The sequence below is a fragment of the Nelumbo lutea genome, chromosome 5, assembly GCF_056320005.1.
Source record: "Nelumbo lutea isolate HS-2025 chromosome 5, American lotus-T2T, whole genome shotgun sequence".
NCBI classification, from domain to species: Eukaryota; Viridiplantae; Streptophyta; class Magnoliopsida; order Proteales; family Nelumbonaceae; genus Nelumbo; species Nelumbo lutea.
Window position 1 is genome coordinate 8,768,713 of NC_142688.1, and position 14,556 is coordinate 8,783,268.

At 39.0% G+C, this 14,556-nt stretch overlaps 2 protein-coding genes across 2 annotated transcripts; both read right to left on the reverse strand.

The window, feature by feature from the left end:
• Positions 1-2,014: 2,014 nt before the first annotated feature.
• On the reverse strand, positions 2,015-5,011 carry LOC148850193 (uncharacterized). The gene is made up of 2 exons (XM_088943678.1): positions 2,692-5,011; positions 2,015-2,297 (listed from the first exon to the last, which is right to left on the reverse strand). The coding sequence occupies exons 1-2, from the start codon at positions 4,541-4,543 to the stop codon at positions 2,131-2,133; spliced, it is 2,019 nt and encodes a 672-aa protein (XP_088799804.1). The 5' UTR covers positions 4,544-5,011; the 3' UTR covers positions 2,015-2,130.
• Positions 5,012-8,537: 3,526 nt separating this feature from the next.
• Positions 8,538-13,696, reverse strand: LOC148850194 (SWIB/MDM2 domain superfamily protein). Its single transcript, XM_088942691.1, has 2 exons — positions 13,082-13,696; positions 8,538-9,037 (listed from the first exon to the last, which is right to left on the reverse strand). Exons 1-2 carry the CDS (start codon positions 13,373-13,375, stop codon positions 8,918-8,920), a joined length of 414 nt encoding a protein of 137 aa, XP_088798817.1. The 5' UTR covers positions 13,376-13,696; the 3' UTR covers positions 8,538-8,917.
• Positions 13,697-14,556: the final 860 nt, after the last annotated feature.

Here is a 14,556-nt window from a genome sequence, read left to right on the forward strand (position 1 = left end):
TCTGCACCATAGATTTTTCCTTAATCTTAATACACCCTAAATAAATAAAGGGGGTGTGACATTGCAATCGGGATCTGTCCATGGCAAAACAACACTAAACACATTATAGTTTCGGGCCACATGTCCCTAACAAGAGACTTTTTAGTTTTTACCACGTATGCAAGACAGGTGATACAAAACTGTGATGCGATGTGCCTATCGTTGTTTTTAATGGCATGTCCAAACTTCTGATATAACCACTGGATTAGTGTTGGATAAGATCAATATTTTCAACTCATCATGAGATTAATTTTATAAAATACGGTATTCTTCAATATTTTCAACTCATCATGACATTAATTTTATAAAATAAGGTATTCTTTGTACTTTGTGATTATTGTATTGATAACATGAAGTTTATGTTTGGTTTGAAGGAAAAGGTAGAGAAAGGAAGGAAAATCTATACAAGGGGGATGTTTGGAACCATGGCCGTTTAAAAAAAAAAAACGGTGCCACGTTGGATCCACATAGGTGTTTCAACAAACGCCCATGTATCTCATTGTTTGGTTCAACCGATTATTAAAAAATAAATCAGGCATGCTTCGAAAATCAGGACTCTACCAACATATGAAAAGCGTTTCCCCCAATGGTTGACCGATGTCTATCCTATGTGGTGCTTACCTGTCAGTACATACATGAAAAACTGTGATAAAAATCACCTTACCAAACAGCATAGTATTGTTCTCTGCCTACATGGCAGAAGCGTTTTTTTTTTTGTAAAAACGGGTCTTGGAAGCATGAACATTTTTTCTTGAAAATCGGTCCCAAAAAGCGCCCATGCTTCCTAACACCATGAAGGTTTGTAAATGTTTTCTTACCTTTTTCCTTCCTTTCCCTACCTTTTCTTTCAAACCAAACATAGCTAATTTAACTTAATTTTTCATTTTACTTACCTTTTTTTTTCATTTCTTCAGCCATAATGAGCTCCAAATGAATTTGGATCAACTGAACGCAATGACCATGAAATCAATGATAACCACAATGCTAATAAGATTGAGTGGTTGTGTCATATGCATTTCAAAACTAGATTGAATCCTATTAGAATTTGAGAAGGCCACTCAGTGAGGGTTGGCCGTCCGTTGTAGTATTAACCATGAGGTTAACTCGTCCTATAAAAAAACTCTCAGAGCGTGTACAGTTCGTTTGATATAGCATTAATGAATTAACTCGTCATTCAAAAGCCTTATCCCAAATTCCCAACTACCATTAGGCTACCAAATACGGAACAGAAGAGAAAAAAAAAAAAAAAAGCAAAAGGAAGTCTACCTTTCGCCTTTAGTTGTATCTGCCTAACGCCCTCCCAACCTAGATATATTAGAACAACACTTAACACTTTGGTTTGGCCTGATTGCACCTTGACTGACATGACAGCGAGCACTAAAGTCCAAAAAATTGTTTACAGGGGATTCCATTTATAATCTTTATTAGATGACATTATGTAATGGGGTACCATTGGAGATGTAATTAATTCACTTTTTCTTCACAATTTCACACTTGAAGGTGCAGATGACCAAATCAGAGATGTAAGCTTTTTAATCTTGTTTTTTGGCCAACCCTACATTTCTTGTGGGAACTGTGGGATCTCCTACTACTAATCCGACTTGGAAATGGAGGAACATTTATGCAGAATTCTTGTGTTTATTAAATGCTTGGATTTGAATCTTAAAACCTGCAACTCTGTAAGCGCCCTTATTACGGATTGGAGAGTATGGAGCCATCTATCGTTAATCTTTTAGTATTATTGGCTTAAGGGCCCATATAGATACAGAAGCGTATATTATAACGTGGGCTTGCTGTCTGATGCCTCTTTTGTTCATCCATCCCAAGTACATTGGGCCCATTATCCACTCACCACCACGGACAACCGGACAAGTTACCTTTTGAGTATGTGCTTTTTGTACGGAGCTCTTCCTTTTCTTCAAAAAACATATAGATTATCTGTTGGAGAACGGTCGTTTTATTTCATTATTTACCCTTTTTTTTGTCGTTGTTGTATTATTTTCTTTAATCACATATACTCCATCTCATCATCGCTTCATTGATAACAAACAATCCTTTACCCACCCCTGACCGAGTGATCTAGACACCAGATCAGTATTCGTCTTTCCTCCTATTCATCACACTTTGTGGTTGTGGGGCTATTCTGGCTTGGGTCAGTCGAGACATCACACCTTTCTTTCGCTGCTTCCTTACTCCTCCAAATCTTCTGCTCCACCGTTGATTTTCCATGAAAGGTTCTTCTGCAATGGTGGACAGTCCTGAAAATTTAAAGCAGCACAGTCCTAATAAGTAATCAGGAAAAAGATGTGAAGAATAAGGCCCATTATGTAAGGGCAGAGGCCCACTAATCAAACGCGGTCATGGCCCATGGGGATTTGACATTTGAGGATTTCAGTCGTGCCGTGCACAGTGAAAAGAGTAGCCGTGCTCCTATCTTGAACGGCGGTAAAGGATTCCATTGCAATAGCAATAACGAGTAACACCTGAGGGGTGTCAGTTATGCACAGGATCCCAATTCCCAACCCACCTCTGTGCATGTTAGCGGGAATCCATTTGAATTTTAAAAGCTAGCATAGCAAGAAATTCTGTACTCTGTAGTTCGTAGTGGATACTGGATAGATAGATAGAAAGCAAATAAAGCGGAAATTTTACCAGACAAATAAGCTTTTTTCTCCTTTATCATCATCATCTCATCATCTCGATCGTCGACGTCGTCTACCTCCTCCTCCTCCTCCTCCTCCTCTTTTTCATCTCTCTCATCATCACCGTCAGGTTCGTCTACTTGGTCTTCATTTCTGCTCGAATGTCTGGAATGGGCACCAGCAAAAAGCCATGTGGCATTCATTTGCTTGTTGATCATGCGAACCGCGTAGTAGGGGACCTTGATACGTTTCGTCTCCTCCGACGTGATACAGCTGTTGACGAAGACTATACAGTCCATCAAACTCTCCTTGGTCAATGCTTTCATGTCGTAAGCCTGCGATCTCCTCCAGAGGCTCTTACCATGACTGTTCGCTGGACTCGACAGGCACAGAGCTCGGGTCGTGTCGCTAATGGCAGGTTCTGGATTCCTCAATAGCAAATAACACTGGGCTCTGTTACTATAAAGAACAATCCTCTCTTTTTTCATCTTTAACGGGCACAAATTCAGGGCTTCGGAATACTTCAGTACAGCTTCTTCGATGTTCCCGGACCAAAACCTACCGTTTCCTTGTTGCTTTAACAGACTTACTAAAGCCCTTCTCTCCTGCACTTCTTGTTCGGAGAGGAGCTTCTCTTTCTTTCTCCTCTCCACCTTCAAATCCCATATCTCTTGTAAAGCTCTCTCTACCCTTTTGTTGTTCTTGAATTTCGATTTGTTTTCTTTGTAATCCATTAGGAGCGCTTCTGCGATTGGGTCTCCTACTCTTGATCTTCCCGCGAGACTTCGCAGTTCAACCAAATCGGCCAGAGACATAGCTGCCATCTCCATTACTTTGTACCTCGTATCTGGGTCCCTGAGAAGAAACAGAAGGCAGTCGATACCCATGTACTGCCAGTCGTCGGAAGATCTCGAGAGATTACAGAGAGTTTCTATAACTTCTCTTGAGTCTGCAATTCTTTTTCTGCCGGTCTCGCTGTAACAAAGGATTCTAATGAGTCCGACCCCTGCAGGCGAACTGTGGTTTACCAACCCACCCCACATCTCGCTCAGATCCTTCAAGAACTCTTGTTTGCAGATGAGATGCAGAGATCTCTCTTTGCAGGCAAAGCAATTTAGGATATAGAGAGACCAGCACTGAAGCTGGCTAGCCCATTCCTCTGCTTTTCGATTCTCCATCTCCAAGCTTCCCACCCCTCTGGTAAGCAAGTCGCATTGGTACTTCAATCTCTTCTTCCTATCCTTCACCCCGACGAACTTAACATACACCACATCAAGGCAGGCGGAAGCCAACTGCATGGCTAGCTGGACTATCTCTTCTTCGTGTTGCGCAACAGCCTCGAATGTTCTTTCGTAACTTGCCAGGTGACCCAGCGCTCGAACGGCGACTCTTTGCTCGACCCAACTGATCTTCCCTCGAAGAAGCTCCATCAGTGGTGAAATTACACCAGATTTTACAGCTTCCTCTGCGAACTCGACCTTATTCATAGTGTAGGAACCGATGACGTGAGCGGCGTAGTAGGGGATGTAAATATTCTGGTCTCTCAGAAGCCAATCCCGGTCGTTGACTCCTCTATGGATTAGAGAACCCATGCATTCAAAGATGCCGAGGGACGGGAATTCAGGGTCGTCAGGCTGAGACATGGCAATGGTCCAGAGACCACTAAGAACCAGAACTTGTTCTTGATCGTCTTGGTGAGGCATCTCTTCAAAGCATTTAGCGATCCCAGCTCTTCTAAGAGATAGATCCGACTCCTTCATGATACAGAAAAAACAGCATGGGTTGTTACAGGCAGACTCATCAGAGCGCACGTCAGCGTCCTCGACGGAGGTCGTCACCTTCTTCTTCTTCTTAGTGTCCATGGCCGAGTGGGAGGAGTTTCAGAACTGTTGTCAGAGGAAGGAAAGGAAAGGATGGTGTTGGGTAGGGAGGGTTAAGAGTTAAGAATGTTATCAATTTGAGAGATTTATATATATGGAGAGAGAGAGAGAGAGAGAGAGAGAGAGAGAGAGAGAGAGAGAACATATCATATACAGTAGTAACACAGATGACTATGAGGGAGATCGGAGACGAGATAACAAATTGAAAACAATAATAAGTTAGGTAAAGGTACAAAACGGAGAAGCGGGGGAGTGACACCTAGCGGCGCATGGGAGGATTTTTATCACTATAATTTGTTATTATGCGCCTTTTCACGAGGAAGGGCGGGCGACTACACTGCGTTCAGTTACCCAGAGTGGTGAATTCATTCTGGTGCTGACGCGGATTATATTTTGTGCCTTTTTTTTTTTTTTGCTGTTTTTTCGCCATATATGATATATGCGTCCCTCAGCAAATTAAAGCTCTTTTTATTTCCATTATAAAGACGGTAACTGAGAGGAGGAGAGTTGAAGGTGAAAAGAAGACGACGACGACAGCCCCAAGTCCAAGTGAGTGTCCTTTTTAACTGTTGTCTCGCATTCGCATGATCATGAATGGAGAACGAAAAGGAAAATCTTTCTTGTATCCCCTCTTCTCGCTTCCACTTCCCATGTATGATGCATGTAAAGCTCAAGGCTTCAACCCTCCAAAACATAACTGTGGCACGAGGGAGTTCTAGCTATAATCATAATCAGCCAAAACTGCTACATTGGAAAAGCTCATGTCTAGTATCGATTGTCTCAACAATATAAATAATACAGTCAAAAAGATCAGTCAAACAAACGTGATTTGGCTTAATATATTTTGGTTTGATGGCCAAAAATGAATTTTAGCACCGCAAATTCTATTTATTTTATATTTAGTAATATATTACATTTTATAATATAATTATATTTTATTCTTACCTATACCTTGTCTATATTCTATAAACTATGTTGCTCGATTAGGCTGTGTTTGGTTCTCAGAGAATAAGTGAGAAAGGAAAAGCTATGGAAAAGCTGTTAAGATTTAAGAATTTCATAAAATGCCTCGTCGACTTTTTGCAAGGAAGATTTTTCCGCATCCATTTCTTTGTCCAATAACAGTAATACACGATTAGGGGGATGTTTGGTTTGACAAAGAATAAAAAACATTCTTACATTCACATTGTCCAAAACCCCTTAGGCTCAGTTTAGAAGGAGTACAGTACAAATGAAAATTTGTAGAGTGCATATACATACAAAATACAAGGTTTTACGCTCTACAAATTTGCATTTGTGCTCCTTCCAAACAGAGCCTTAATTTGTTGGAGTAAAAGAGTAAAAGACCATCTCAACCAGAATAGTTGTTACATAAAATTCTCCTAAATGGATGAATCGCCTATGAGCAAAAAAAGAAAGACAAGTTAGGTTGATATCCAGTCTGTCCTTCTCGAGACCTGGATTGCGGGGACCATCATCTAGAAATGTCCCTTTAGATACATGGGTTTTTTATAATTTAGGTGCAATACATAAAACAAAAATGCAGCAAAATTGAGTGTTTCATATATCGAAGTATGAGGAAGTAGGGGATTAGTTGCAATATATTAGACCTAGAAAAGCTGCCTTAGAAAACAAAGACTGTTTGGGTCTTTTCTTCTTAGGGTCCTCACTCTTTTGGAAGTGCCTCCCACATCAAATAGCAAACAGCACCCCAAGATATGGATCGTCCTTCTTCCTAGCTTTTCATGTTAGTCCAAACAACATTAATTTTATATATATATATATATATAATAGGGAAAAAGAAACAGTTACCAGAAATCCTTTTTATTTATTTCAAACATACATCCTCTAAAAATGAGAAAGTGGAGGTAAAACAAAGTGCAAATATTTGACCCACGCACTAATGTGCAAGTCTGATCATCTAATGGTTTGTGATGTTGTCTACATTAAGAGGAGGAAGATATTTAAACCTCATCATGCAGACCAGAGATGTTCTGAGGCTACGCTTGAACAATACAGATCATCAAAAAAAAAAAAGAATGGTCCAGATGAACGCATCCTGGTCCATGCACAGAAGGTAACAATGTGCACTTAATAAGTCTGTAACTTTCAGATCTTCTTTGGGCTTAAAAAAAAAAAAAAAGCCCATTTGGTCCCTTCAATGAAAAAAGAGAAATGATGGTGCAATGTGCATAGTGATTGGATACAAACTACAAAGAGCGAGGGACCATGACTTTTCTGTCAGATATTGTCTTTCAAAATCAAAACCAGCTGTGGTCCCTTCTTTATCCATCCAATAGCTCAACTTACTTTGCTAGAAACCCTTCCCGATTTGCAGTATAGTATGTATATATATAAGAAAGCCACTCATGGTGCATATGCATTCCAACTCACACAAGGCAAAGAGGATTGCTAAATGTGTAGTAGTACTATTTACAGTAAGGGAGAGGGGTGGTCTCAAGAAAATGCGGCTACCATGATTAACATATAATAATATATAATAGAGAGATTAATCCCTAATTAAGCCTAGTCTGCTATTCGGAGGGTTTGATCAATGATGTTGATATATGGCGCAGACGTGCAGTGCAGTTTCTACGGGGACATGTGTTTTGTCGATTGAGATATGGGAATAAGCTTGATTAGTAAAAGGTAAATTGGGTTAATGATGACTCCCTGCTTAAACGGGCAGAAGTGGTTTTCAAAAGGTCTGTGATGATGATGTACTATCGCGTGGTGGTACTTGGGTACAATCCAAAGTTACAAACGGCGTGATGATATTCATTTCTAGGCACATGAACCTGGAGATGCGGCATCCACTGCGACCACGTGCCACAAAGTTTATATAAGAAAATAGAATAATTAGTTTAGAGGAGTGGAAGAAACTTGAAAGTTGAAAGTTGAAAGCAATTAAGCTAACGTAAATTTCTCGTTAGTTTCACACTTTACAATTTATAAAGAGAGCGAGGAGGATTGGAAATGATAAAGTTGAAATCAGGGTAGCTGAATGGATAATGCAGCACACACTGTCATTGTCATGGGTATATTGAAAGCAAAAACCGTGTGAACAGGCTCTTAAGACCCCATGATACTAAATTAAGTTGCTGTGCGGAAAGCAGGACAGTCATCGAGTAAGCCATCTGTTTCATCTGCAGAATTTAATAGTGCGAGTATGACTTGTTTTATTGTACAAACCAGATGGCCATCGGATCTGGTAAACAAAGAAACTGGAGGGGGGGGGGGGGTAATTTGTATTTTGTAACCCAACATCTGGCAAAACCAAAAAAAGAAGAAATTGTAAGCCAACATGAACACCACCTAAATAGTTTCAGAATCTTGAAGTGCCATAGGAGCAGAAACCCGGGAGAAACATGTGAAATTTTCAGTTGGGTCGCAAGATATAAGGACCCAAAACATGCCTTGTGAGGGAAGGCAAATAGCCTAGGGCACCTGTCGTAGCCCACCTAGTATCCAACACTATTGGCTATCTATTTCTGGTCTATTGTTCTTTAGTTTGATTAGTTTTTACAAAAGTTAGATCATTGATTGTTTAGGGTTTGTTAGCAATACAAAAGAATTAAAATGTATAAGATCTAGATAGGTATGTCTTGGATTCGGAGTGACTTTGGCCTTGGAGTTGAGAATGGCTAGCCTCTTTATTAGAAACCATTGCAATTGAATGTTTGATTTGACGAGTAAGAATGTGCTGGTTATTCTTGCGGAAGCCTGCTCCTGTTCTATTTTCTTTCTGAATATATTTCTCAATATTTCATATCTATCAATCGCATATTAGGTAGCTCATCCTCCCAACGCAGGTGCAGGATGGATTCGATCCCAAATCTCCGCTACAACCAGCAGAACTTACCAACCAACCGGTTGGCACCTTGCAGTTGCATATTTTACTGTTATTGCTTTCTGTAGTGTCCTCAAGTAGTTCAGATTATAGCTGTCAAAAACGTTGCTTTCAATACCACATCTATTAAGCATGCTGAAACAGAATTTCCATTTCCCTGATGCATGAACAAGTTTAAAAGAGTGTAAATACAGATTGCATGCATACCCTCTTCATAGAAAGGCTGAAGGTGCTACCAGGAAAAATAAACTTTGCATTCACGTCTCCTTGCTAAAGAAGCAGGAGTAAAACTAACTGAACCATGCAACTAGAACCTCTTAATGCTCACAAAGCAACAGCATGTATCTGCACCCTAAAGAACTACCCTAGAGTTGAATGAAGCAGCAGAAGTCATATTTTTTTGCAAGTTGAACCAGTATGCGTCTACACCACCCATGTACAAAAAAAAATAGCTAATTCACCGACGATTTTTGAACTTCCAAAGTTGATCTCTGCAAAGTTGGACTTCACTTGAGGAAATGAGGATTGATCAGCCCTGCGATCTCAAGAAACCCAACACGCTCTCTCCCTCCAAATATGGTCTTCAGCTTTTCATCACACATTATGATCTTCTTGTTTTCAGGATCCTAAAAATAAAAACGCACATGAGAAAACGAAAAATGAAAAATTGCAATTGAGTTTTGTGGTAAACTCAAGGCATTTAGAATCTAGCAACAGAAAACTACAGCAGCAATTGAATATCATTCAGAATCTAGCATATTCTATGAGGCATAAATCAAGTTCAGTGAAGAAAACAGTGATACCAGAGGGGGGATTACAGATAGATTAGTGTGTCTAAGAAGTCCCCAATAATAATAAGTATCAAACATTTACTAGAAAATGCTACAGCATAGATCCCACAGTCAGCACTTCAAATTTGAATGTAAAATTCTTGTCCAACACTTCATCCATGCTGCTCCTTGTCTCTAGAGTATGGATAATGTAAGAGTAAAGGCCAAAAGTCTAAGGTGCCGTTTGGCAAGTCTTTTTTGACAGATCTTCTAGAAGATCTGACAGCCAAAAGATGTAGTGGGCTTTTACATAAAAATCTTGGCAGCCCAGAGACTGTTTGGTTGGAGGTGCATCTTTCATGCATCTTTCTGTGCGAAGACAAGATGAAAAAAGACAAAAAGAAGCTCCATTTCTAGCTTCCCAAAATAAGCTTGAATCAAGCTTCTCGTGTCTTTTTGGGGTGCAGTCTTTCGGTGGCTAGATCTTCCCCCAACCAAACAGGAAAAGACAAAAACATGGGCTACTGGGTTGACTTCTACACAGCCAACAGCCCGCAAAGACGCGCCAACGGGGCCTTCAATATCTATCTATCTATCGACAACTGAAACCCAGTGCTAGTGGCTGACCAATGATACTAATTGAGTTCAATGCTCCAAAATCAGTAAATAATGCCACAGAAACAGAAAGATGCCCTAAAGTTATTGAGCAACTATGACTATGAGCAGGCATTGACAACAATAAAAGACAACCAACATATTTCACATCCCAACAATGAAGCTAGAGCACAAGGAAAAATGAAAATAACCAGCTACAGAGTGGAGTGGAAGAATTGGAAAATGAATCAAGCCCAAGTCCAACTTGTGTATCTTCTGTTATTATGCTCTAGTTTGCCTTTTTTTTAATGTGTCATAAAGATTTTGTATCATACCCTGTTTCTTTCTTGCTTCAGCTCTGTACGGGTCTTGATGGCCCTTGGAGTATTCAAGTTAGCTTCTTTAAATTTCTCTTTTCTCATTAAAAACCTACTGGTTTCTTAGGTTTCATGTGAGCCCAAGAACAACTGTTAATTTCACAATTAGCATCATTCAATAGTACACAAAGCAGATAGACAAAACAAATTCTGTTAGGTCCGTTTGATTTATGGGAAGGGAAGGGGAAATATGGAATATTCTGGAATATTCCTCCTTTCCCAATGTTTGGTTTGTGGGATGTCATGGGATGGGATGAGAAAAAGGTAGGATTATAGACCCCAATTCTTGGGATGTGAAGTCCCACCATCTTGGCAGGAAACAAGTGGGAATGTAGGGGGAAAAACTTATTTAAAAGAAAAAAAACCCTCCTTGTAGTATTTCTAAGAGTTAATACTAGATCCGTGACACATAAATAAATTTTTATTAATTTAATAACATATTAATAAAATAATTTATTAAAAAAATTAATAAATAACTTAAAATAAATAATCAATAAATAACTTAATAACTAATTATCTTCCAGAATAAAATATTAAAATTATTAATTAAGCCATAATTATTAATAAAAAATATAAACTAATAAAAAATAAAATAATAATTAATTAATTAATATCCTAAGCTAGTACCCATGGTAACCCATGTCACAAACAGTCAAGAGGGGGAATGGAACAGGTTTGATGGCATGACCTAGTTCTGTTGCACAAGGAAAAGTAAAACAGCCCAGTGGGGAATGCCACCACCACAGTGACACTCCATGTCTCTCCAGGGGCAAACAAAGAATTCCTCAATATGTTGTCAAGCCCAGTGTTGCATAACAAGCAGTAAGGTGTCTGCTAGTGCTCAGCTTAGAAATCATGGCATGTTTAAATATATAAATGTTAAATTACATAAATAATTTATCCATATTCTAAAGAAAAGAAAATTTAAGAAAAACAGAAGGTTGACACTTACTAAACATGTGCTTTTCACATGACACATCCTCTTAAGAATGTTTACTCTGAACATTTTTCCTAGATACAGCATGAAGCATCATAACTTCATAAGCATGCTATAAGAAATGCCAAGAGCTAGTAGCTAGACTAGACCCATATCAATATATAGGGGTGGCCACGAGCCAAACTGTTCACGACCCTAATATATAGGCTCGTTTAATAAAGTTGGTTGAAAGGACTATGCAAAGCAATAGAACCTATCAGTCTAAAGTTGGCTGAAAGCTTTTTTTTTTATAAATAAAAGGGGCATTCTATAACATGAATGTTTTTGTTTTCACTTATTTTTGGAATCCTCACATCAGCAAAAAAAACAAAAAACATGTTCTTGAACTCTGTTTTTGTTTTCAAAGGGAAAACAAGTTGGTTTTGTTTCAAAAAACAATACATACTTTTGGAACCAACAAAATATTGGTTTTTAAAACAAAAACAAATTTTATAGTATAGAAATTATATGATTTATGGAACATGATATTGAATAATCAAATGAAAACATGATTTTGAAATCAGATTCAAGAACATGTTTTTGGTTTCAGTTTTGAAAACAAAATACACATACACAACCAAGAAAATGTTTCCTATGTTTTTGTTTTAAGAAACAATTTGCTTTCAAACAAAATGGTTTTGATTTGTTTTTGGAATCAGCAACAAGAAAAATAATTCATGTATGATTGTTTTTGGTTGAAAGCTTGTTTCTCATAAACATTGTATGGTTCACTATAATGGAGATTCAAAACCAAAGACAACTTAATGGTTTCCTATGTATCCAGGAGCCCATTGTTCCAACAATTTCACGATTAAAATCAATGTTTTAAAATGCAGTGTGATGCTAGACCTTCCACTACCTGCAGAAATGAGGTATAGTTCAGAACACAAGAGGCATAAGCCTCCTTGAGAAGATACCATCTTGTTTTTCTTGTTTCAGTTTGTATGAAATATGTCGTATTAAAAAGAAAGGAGATACATAACGCTAGCTGAAAGGGGGTCCTGTCAAAGTGGAGGTGGGCGAACCGGAACGGTATCAATGCCTCTGGCATGCACCTTGAGGCGTTTTGGGGACACCTCCAGCCATATGTCTCCCAAGCTTTTTTTTAAAACATTGATTTTTTTTTTAAGCATTGATTAAAACAAGGGATGAGGTGGTCCAGGTATGATTAAGAATTAACCAACAAATAGATTAAATTTATTTGGTGATCATAATTGTCATGATATGATAAAATAAAGAAAGTTTAGATTTGGCTCACTGCACTCCCAGCTTAGTCTGGTGTTTGCTCAACCAAAAAAAAAAAAAAAAAAAGATGCTTTATACTCCAAAGTACAAACCCTCCGTAGTTGAATCTCACAAAGCACAAGCCTTAAACACCTTTTACAGCATTGTTATAGGATACAAGGATGGGCATCTTATAGAATGTTAAAAAGCACAAAACATAGGACCATGGAACCAGAACACCAAGTCAAGTGTTACACCTCTAAAGTGCTTAACATAACTTTTGAAATTTTGAATATGTGATATATCATAGTGACATACCAAGGTCTTGCATTTCAAATGTGCAAGCAAAAAAAAGCAAATAAAAACCGGTGCAAACGAAAGTATGTTGTCCTTCTACCCTGTATGAAGACGAGAAACCCAGCAAACATGAAACCATATCCAGCTATGGTAACATCTCGGACTCAAAAACCATCTAAAATATTTAAAAAGAAGCAATAAGCCAAAAACTTAAAAAAAAAAATGGAAGAGGGGGACCACTAGGATACTAACACCAGTGAGCATGTACAACCTTATCCAAAGAAAACATATGAAGAGACCCTCTTCGGATGCATTCTCAATGTTGAACTAGTGGGTGCATTAAACACAAGCACATGGAAGACATGGCAGAAATCAAATAAAATGGATTCGTACTCTTGTCATTGCTACGGAGAGGGGAAGTAAAAAATGGACCTGAAGATTGTGCTGTTTGATGTAAGCCCAAATCTGCTTGAGGGCTTGGGTACGAGGGATCTCCTGAACGCCGAGAAGTGCTTGCATTGCAGGAGAGATGGGTTTAGGCTTGGTGATGCCCCTGGGCTCACGTTTACCGGTTGTTGCAGGCTTGGACGAAGCAGCGCTGGTTACGAAGCGAACCACGCGCAAATTAGCAGGAGAAGGAGCAAAGCGGAGGGTTGACGAAGACTTAGCCTCCATCGACTGCCCTGCCAAGAAGCTGGACCAGCAACAACCCAACGACATGGCCATTTTCTGTCTTTCCTTTTGCTATAGACACAAAAACAGATGAAGAACTGCCTACCTCTCTCTCTCTCTCTCTCAAGTTTGAAAAGAAAGAAGAAGAGATTTTCTGGTCTTAAAGAGGGCGGATAAAGGAGAGAGAAATGGAAAGCTCTGTTTGTAAAAACACAAAATCCCGCCACTGAGATATCCCTTTTTAACTTCTGGGCTCCGAGAGACGAGAGGAGAAGGTTGTGAGAAAAGATATAGAGGCAGAAACGTGAATTCGGATGAACTCCCAACTGAGCGCGTAACATTAGCGCCCTACAAAACGCGGCGTACAGGCGCCCCACATGTCTCAGCGCGCATTGTCATTTGTCAACATCTCCGTACTTGTTATTGGGAGATGATCCCAACATACGGTTGGGATGTGCTGTTGAGCGCCCATGCGAATTCCCCGAGTCACGGGAGATGTTCTCAAAAGGCGCGGATTGGAGGGTGTTTTATCAATGGGCGTTTATCGAAAACCGTCACCGCATCAGGGCCATATTAGTGTTAACGTTTATTATGCATGAACGCAAAGAGGCTGTTTGGCATCGTTGCCGTTTACTAGAGCAACGGTGCCACATCAGCACTACATCAGAAAAAACGTTGCTTCAAAAACGGTCATTTGTTTGAAATCGTTTTTTTATAAAAAATAGTGCCTCAAGCTATATCTCAAAAATTGGGAAACCATGGCTTGGAACAATGCCAATTTTGCCATTTCCTGGAGTTGTAGCTCATTGTTACTAACAGGGCAATGATGGGGCACTGGATAATGAGTATCAGTGCTGAAAAAGTTTACTGGAATAATGGTATCAAACAAAAAAAGATACTTGCTCCAGAAAACGTTCTATCTAACAGCAACGATTTTAAACAAAAATAAAGACACTATTTTCTGAGAAAAGGGTATTCTAAGCCACACACCAGCAACACCGTATATTCAGAAAGCGGTGTTATAGTTGCAGCATCGATGCCAAACATATACTAAAAGCCATAAATGGTGAAACCACAGTTTTGTTTCATCATTTATCAAATAAATACTATAAGTCATAAACACTTGGATTTTTATGTAGTGGGTATTTGGGGAAAAGTCAAATTCTTATTTCCTTTATTTTTTCAACATTTCTTAAAACAAAATGCTTATGTAACATATTTTTATGGGCTGTTAA

What these genes read in the sequence shown, in the direction of transcription:
- LOC148850193 (XM_088943678.1), bottom strand. Translation starts at nt 4,543, where the DNA reads ATGGACACTAAGAAGAAGAAGAAGGTGACGACCTCCGTCGAGGACGCT. An exon ending in GAAAAAAGCTTATTTGTCTG is followed by an intron (nt 2,298 to 2,691) that starts GTAAAATTTCCG and finishes TTAAATTTTCAG; the next exon opens with GACTGTCCACCATTGCAGAA.
- LOC148850194 (XM_088942691.1), bottom strand. Translation starts at nt 13,375, where the DNA reads ATGGCCATGTCGTTGGGTTGTTGCTGGTCCAGCTTCTTGGCAGGGCAG. An exon ending in TCAAACAGCACAATCTTCAG is followed by an intron (nt 9,038 to 13,081) that starts GTCCATTTTTTA and finishes TTTTATTTTTAG; the next exon opens with GATCCTGAAAACAAGAAGAT.